At 52.7% G+C, this 5,778-nt stretch overlaps 1 protein-coding gene across 3 annotated transcripts; it reads right to left on the reverse strand.

Moving 5' to 3' along the window:
- Positions 1–1,280: 1,280 nt before the first annotated feature.
- On the reverse strand, positions 1,281–5,395 carry RPL6 (ribosomal protein L6). Of its 3 annotated transcripts, none has more exons than XM_062504198.1 (7): positions 5,348–5,395; positions 4,544–4,792; positions 4,355–4,453; positions 3,851–3,994; positions 2,928–2,976; positions 2,230–2,414; positions 1,281–1,835 (listed from the first exon to the last, which is right to left on the reverse strand). In XM_062504198.1, the coding sequence occupies exons 2-7, from the start codon at positions 4,790–4,792 to the stop codon at positions 1,683–1,685; spliced, it is 879 nt and encodes a 292-aa protein (XP_062360182.1). In that variant the 5' UTR covers positions 5,348–5,395; the 3' UTR covers positions 1,281–1,682. The 3 variants fall into 3 exon arrangements, with proteins under 3 accessions (XP_062360182.1, XP_062360183.1, XP_062360184.1); XM_062504199.1 differs by lacking the exon at positions 5,348–5,395 and adding an exon at positions 4,875–5,074; XM_062504200.1 differs by lacking the exon at positions 5,348–5,395 and having other exon boundaries at positions 4,544–4,667; positions 4,764–4,792.
- Between the last annotated feature and the right edge of the window lie 383 nt (positions 5,396–5,778).

A 5,778-nucleotide genomic window follows, 5' to 3' on the forward strand; every position in this document is an offset into this window, starting at 1 on the left:
AATTTTTAAATTTACCTGAACATTGTAAGCTTATTTGATAAAGGTTTTTCTTAGACCAACCTTAGGAGTCGCAGGAAGCTGTGTGCAACCCTTCTGTATCTTTCTACAGCTGATTCATGTCAACAGGCCATTCCCAGAACTGCAGGAAAAACTCCCTTTTACTTAAAACCCTCTGACTAACCCCATTATCCAGCAAACCACACACAAGAGAAGATGTAACTAATCACAGACAAAACTCCAAAGGCAGGGAAAATAAAGAACACGGGGCAGAACGCAGCACAGAGCAAGGGAAACCTCCCAGCCAGGCCACGAATTCTGCACGGGACACAGCCAGCTCACTGCCTCCCTCTGCTGAGCCTCAGGGATACTTCAGAGAGAATTCCAGGTTGGTTTGGCTTGACAAGGACCTTACAGCTCATCGTGTTCCGACTCCTGCCACTTCCACCATCCCAGGTTGCTCCAAACCCTGTCCAACCTGGCCTTGGACACTTCCAGGGATCCAGGGACAGCCACAGCTTCTCTGGGCACCCTGGGCCAGGGCCTACCCACCCTCACAGGGAATAATTCCTTCCCAAAAATCCCATCTAAGCCTGCCTCTGGCAGAGGGAAGCCATTCCCTGTGTCCTGTCCCAGGTGCCTTTCCAGCTCTCCCGGAGCCTCTTAAGACACTACAAATGTTTTTTAAAGTCTTCCTGGAGCTTTCCCTTCTCCAGGCTGACACCCCTCAGCTCTCCCAGCCTGTTAATTATCAACAGGAAGATGGTGGGAGTGCCCAGTGGTTTCACTTCCAGACACTCTTAACACCCACCAGTACCAGACTGCAGCCCCTTGGTGCAGACCAGGCACTCCACAGGTGCAAGTCCCTTCACTGCCTCTGGAACACTCCAAGAACAATTCCTCTTTCCCAGTGAGTATGACTTCCACTTCAGGGAGGGTTTTATTCCTCTCTTTCCTATCCTGCTTTCATGGAGCCTGGATGAATTTGCTGAAATCTGTTTCTTGTCAAGTCTAACCCTGTTGGCTACCTCAGCTCAGAATTACTGGGCAGACAGATGGTGCAGTTACATAAACCTGGATTCCTGCAGAAGTCTGGCTAAGGAAGAGTTCCAGAGTGCCAGACTTGGTGAACTGTACATCCCTGGTTTGTGTAAGAGCATTGATTTCTGCTGAGTTCAACACAGCACTAACCTTCTCCACTCACTTTCAGCTACTTTTATCCTACAAAACTGTGGAGTATTCCCAGCATTTCCACTTCAAAAATCAAAGCATAGCTCCTGAAATACCTCTAAAAATTATTTATTTGCTGAGGTTCAGCACAGACATATTTTATTCAGATTTTACCCTGCACGGTGTCAGCCCAGCATTAGCTGCTATTCCCAAAGCAGAATCTGTTCAGGATCCCTTCCCAGCTTGTTCACAGTTGAAAAAGCTGAATTCCTGTTTCGGTTAAATAGTTAAAGAAATCCAACCACCACCACAAAACTAGAACACCCAAAACTCCACCCCAAACTTTGCACACTCACAAGTTTTGGTCACTACCTACAGCCCCTCAGTTTTACCCCACAGCAACAAGCACTACCAAGAGCTGTGCAACACCTGCTGTTAGACTGCAATGAACACACCACAAATCCTTCGTTTTTTTCTTTTTTCCCTTGGAGTTTAATGTGGTGCTTCCAGAAGGCTCAGAACACCAATTTGTGAGGATAAACTCCATTTGAGAGAGAGAATGTAGAGCGCAGGTACCCTCGGAGCTGAGGCACCTTCTTGATCCGTGCCAGGATTTGGGAATCCACGGCCTTCTGGTCTGCCTTGCGCTGCTCCGTCAGCTCGTATTTCTGCAAAGCACAAAGAGCAACATTCAAATCCTGGGAGCAACTGCAGAATCCTTTAGAGAGAGGAGAAAATTCAGGGCAAATCCCGAGTTTTGGGGAGTTTTAAAAAATCTTTCCCCCATCTGGTCTCAATAGTGGGAAGGTGGTGGAGCACTGAAGCACTCCTTGGAGCCAACACAGTGACAGCATTTCTTGGTCAAAAAAGACATTTAATTGGAGTAGTAACTCCTTCTCCTCTGAGAAAAATCCCCAAATTTAAAAGGGAGTTTACCTCACCTTAATGGAATCACCTCACTTTATTAATGACCACTTCAAACCCACCAGTTTTTTTTTCCTGCTAATTCCCCCTTTCCAGCCTAGCCTGGAGCATTGAGAAAGAACCACCCTGTCCCCTTACTTCTTTCTCAGTGTCAAAGATCTCTCCTTCCTGGTGCTTGGGCTTCCGCAGCCTCTTCTTCTTGAAGTAGGAATCAGTGAGATGTTTGGGAATTTTCACCCCAGTGAGATCCACCTTTGTGGATGTGGCGATTACGAATTTCTGATGGGCCCTGCGCAGAGGGACACGGTTGACAGCCAGGGGGCCTGAAGGCAGAGAAGACAAGAGAGAGCAAGGTCACCTCTTCTGGTGAAAACCACTCCCTTGAAGCAGAATTTCTGTAGTCTGTGCAATGACCAGTTCTTCCAGAGCTGCCCATAGCTAAAATATCAATAGTCAAAGCCTTCTAGAAATACAAAAATCTCCTTTCCAACCTATTCCAGGTAGTCAGATACTGAAGCTTAATAAACTCCCCTCTACCTCTCTGCAAAGTCACAAATGACACAATCATAAAGGTTGGAAAAGTTCTCTGAAGATCATCAAGTCCAACTTCTGACTGATCAGCACCTTGTCAACTAGAGCAGAGTACTGAGTGCCACATTCAGTTTTCCTTGGATACCTCCAGGGTAGTGACTACCACAAAATGCGATTCCCCACTGATGTTCCAAACCAAACACATGCAAATCTGTTATGTTACTGACCCCAGAGACAAACTTGAATTAAAAAACCTCAAAGAACCCCCCAAAACAAAAATATCATGTTTAAATAAAAACTTTTACCTGTAACAAGGAGAAGGCCAGTATCAAGCTGCTTCAGGAACACAACACGCTGGAAAAGAAATGAGATGGGACATCAACCCTCAGGTCCCAGTGCTCCTATACAAAAGCCAAACTGGGATTGTGCCTCTGTTACTGGTACAAGCACTGACAGTGCTCCAGGTGGGTCAGCTGTGCCACCTGAGGAGCTGCTGCTACCTTGTGATCCAAGCTCCAGCACTTCCAGGTACCTCCTTTCCAACTGGGTGTGACTCTCCACGAGCTTTATCTCTCAAGGCTGAGAAAACCCAATTACTCCAGTTTTACTCTTCCCCCACCCTACAGGATGGCAACAGCCATCCCAGCACCCAAATCCTTTGTATGAGTACAGGCAGCAATTGGATAAACACCACAAGGACGCCAAAACATCTCACAGTCAGAGCCACCCCCTCGTGTATTTTGTTCCTTCTGGTCAAGGTTTCCTTCTCTGAAAGCATTATTTATGGAATCAAGGAAATCAAAGACAGAAAATTTCAGAAAATAAAGGATGCCAGTTGTGTTGGTGACCATCCTGAGGATGGAGAACCCAATATAAGAACTGATAGTTAGATTAAGAATAAAACTCTGATTTTCTTTTGCTGTAGGAGAACGTTTTGTCTTTGCAGGAGCAGCAACAGAAACAGGCACTGGCTCTGCACTGCAGGAAGACTCCTTCCATTTTGTCCAAGCAACTGACTGAGCCCATTTCACTTCCAGCTCTGCTCAGAACAACCCTAAATTAACAAACATTTCACCTCTGCTTCCCCTAAACGCTGGACAAGTAAAACACACAAGACAGAAATCACAGATTTACACCCAGAGGCCGAGCAGGGTCAGATGAAATCTTCTGGGAAATTCAGGGTGTCTGAAACACTGCCAAACCCCTGAGCCAGGGGCTGTGTGCCCACCTTGCCACGGTGCCGGCCGGTGAGCAGGATCAGCACCGTGCCAGGGGTGATGGACGCCCGCAGGCGCCGCTTGTGCTCGCAGAATGGCTTCTTGCCGTGGCTCAGCAGCTTCCGGGGAACGTCCTCCGTGGGGTAGTACCTGGGCTGGGAACAGAGGACAAGCATCTTCTACCACCTGTGTCCCACAGGACAGCAACTCCTCAAAAAGCTTCTCCCTATTTCCCCATAGTTCAGTTTTCTGGAGGATTTCTGCTGCACACGGTGCTTGAGAAACACGGTGAATATTTTGGAGTATTTTGTGCCCGGCTCTGTACCTGTGTGCTTCTACGTCAGCAGAGCAACGCAGAGGACAGAGAATTCCCACCACCTCTCAAGGACCCTGGGTCTGTCCTCGAAGAAAGCACAGCACAGGCTGAGGTCCCTACATCACTCCAGGCACGAGGCTCATCACCCAGCCTAAAGCTCCCTGGACCAAACCACGAGCATCCCGGTGCTTTTCCGTACCATTTTCCGGATTTTAACCACCCGGCTGCCTCCGTTCTTGTCTCCACCCACTGGCTTAGTGATGGTGGCACGGGGCATCTCCTTCTTCTTCTTCTCTATCTGTGTGCAAACAACAAGGAAAACTCAGCACATTTCAAACCAAAGGCACCACAACAAACACGACTGATCCCCCAGTGCTTCCCACCCTACCTTTGTCTCTGGGGCCGTATACTTGCGCTTGTACAGGGCTTTCCTGGCGTACATGGCAGAGCGGGAATACCTCCCGATGCCCCGGGCCAGGACGGGGTTACGGCTGGCATGGTACTTCTTCACCCTCTTCTTCTTGTCCCCTGCTGCTTTCTGGCTTGGCTTCTGCTCCGCTGGCTTCTTCTCCCCTGCCTTCTTCTTGGCCGGCTTCTTCTCAGCTGGCTTCTTCTCTGGTGCCTTCTCACCCGCCATCTGCGATCACAGACAGCAGGGTTTAGAGCTCGTTACACAGCAGAGAAAATAAAAATAAAAGAATCCAAACTGTCCTTCACACCTTTCCAGTAGCGTCAGCCACCTCCTCCAGCCGTAACTAACCCAGTCCTGCTCCCTGTGCGCCTCTACACGACTTAAAATGCTCCTGCACGCTGGTTACAACAGCTCCAGCACACATCCAAGCGCTGCTCGGTGAGAAGCCCGAGGAGATGCAAACACATCCCGAGCCTACAGCCGCCTCTGTCCCGGCATCGGGAGCTGCCGGGCGCTGCCCCAGCGACCTCCCCCAGCGACCTCCCCCGTCCAGTCCCAGCCCAGCTCCCGGGAGGCTCCGGCGCGGCCTCCGCATCCCGCCGCGGCCTGGCCCGCTCGGACCGACGACACTCCCGCTCCTCCCCACCCCCGCGCCCGCCCCGCCGCTCCGCAAGGTTGCCGGGCCGCGCCTGTGACCGCGGCGGGGCCGCCGGCGGGCGGATGGCAGCGGATGGAGCTCGGCGGGCCCGGCGCCGATCGCGGCGGCTCCGCCATCCTCACCTTCCGGGGGAGCAAAAGGGACTCACATCCGGGTGCGCGGGCTAAGGACAGCGCGGCGTCTGACGTCAGCGCGTCGCGCGGGGGAGCACGGGACTCGTAGTCCGCGAGGGTCCGCGCTGCCCGGGGCAGCCCCGGGTCACCAGCGAGGGGAACACCAAACCCCGCGCCCGCTCCGAGGGCTGCTGGACCCCCGGCCCGGAGAGCCGCCCCGCAGCGCCGCTACCGCTTAACCCGCGTCCGCTCGGGGCTCGGCCGGCTCCGCTCCCTGCCCCGTGCGCGGGCGAGGCTGCGATGCCACCGCTCTCCGGTGCTGGGGGTCCCCCGCAGCCCCCCCGGGCGGAGCGGCGGCGCGGGGCGGGGCGCGGCGCGGGGCGATGACGGCGCGGGCGGTGACGCGGGGCGGGCCGCGCCGCGCTCGCGGGCCCGAGGCC

This window comes from Cinclus cinclus, chromosome 17 (genome assembly GCF_963662255.1).
Source record: "Cinclus cinclus chromosome 17, bCinCin1.1, whole genome shotgun sequence".
Taxonomy (NCBI): Eukaryota; Metazoa; Chordata; class Aves; order Passeriformes; family Cinclidae; genus Cinclus; species Cinclus cinclus.

What these genes read in the sequence shown, in the direction of transcription:
- RPL6 (XM_062504198.1), bottom strand. Translation starts at nt 4,792, where the DNA reads ATGGCGGGTGAGAAGGCACCAGAGAAGAAGCCAGCTGAGAAGAAGCCG. An exon ending in ATACGGCCCCAGAGACAAAG is followed by an intron (nt 4,454 to 4,543) that starts GTAGGGTGGGAA and finishes GTTTGCACACAG; the next exon opens with ATAGAGAAGAAGAAGAAGGA. An exon ending in TGGTTAAAATCCGGAAAATG is followed by an intron (nt 3,995 to 4,354) that starts GTACGGAAAAGC and finishes CTCTGTTCCCAG; the next exon opens with CCCAGGTACTACCCCACGGA.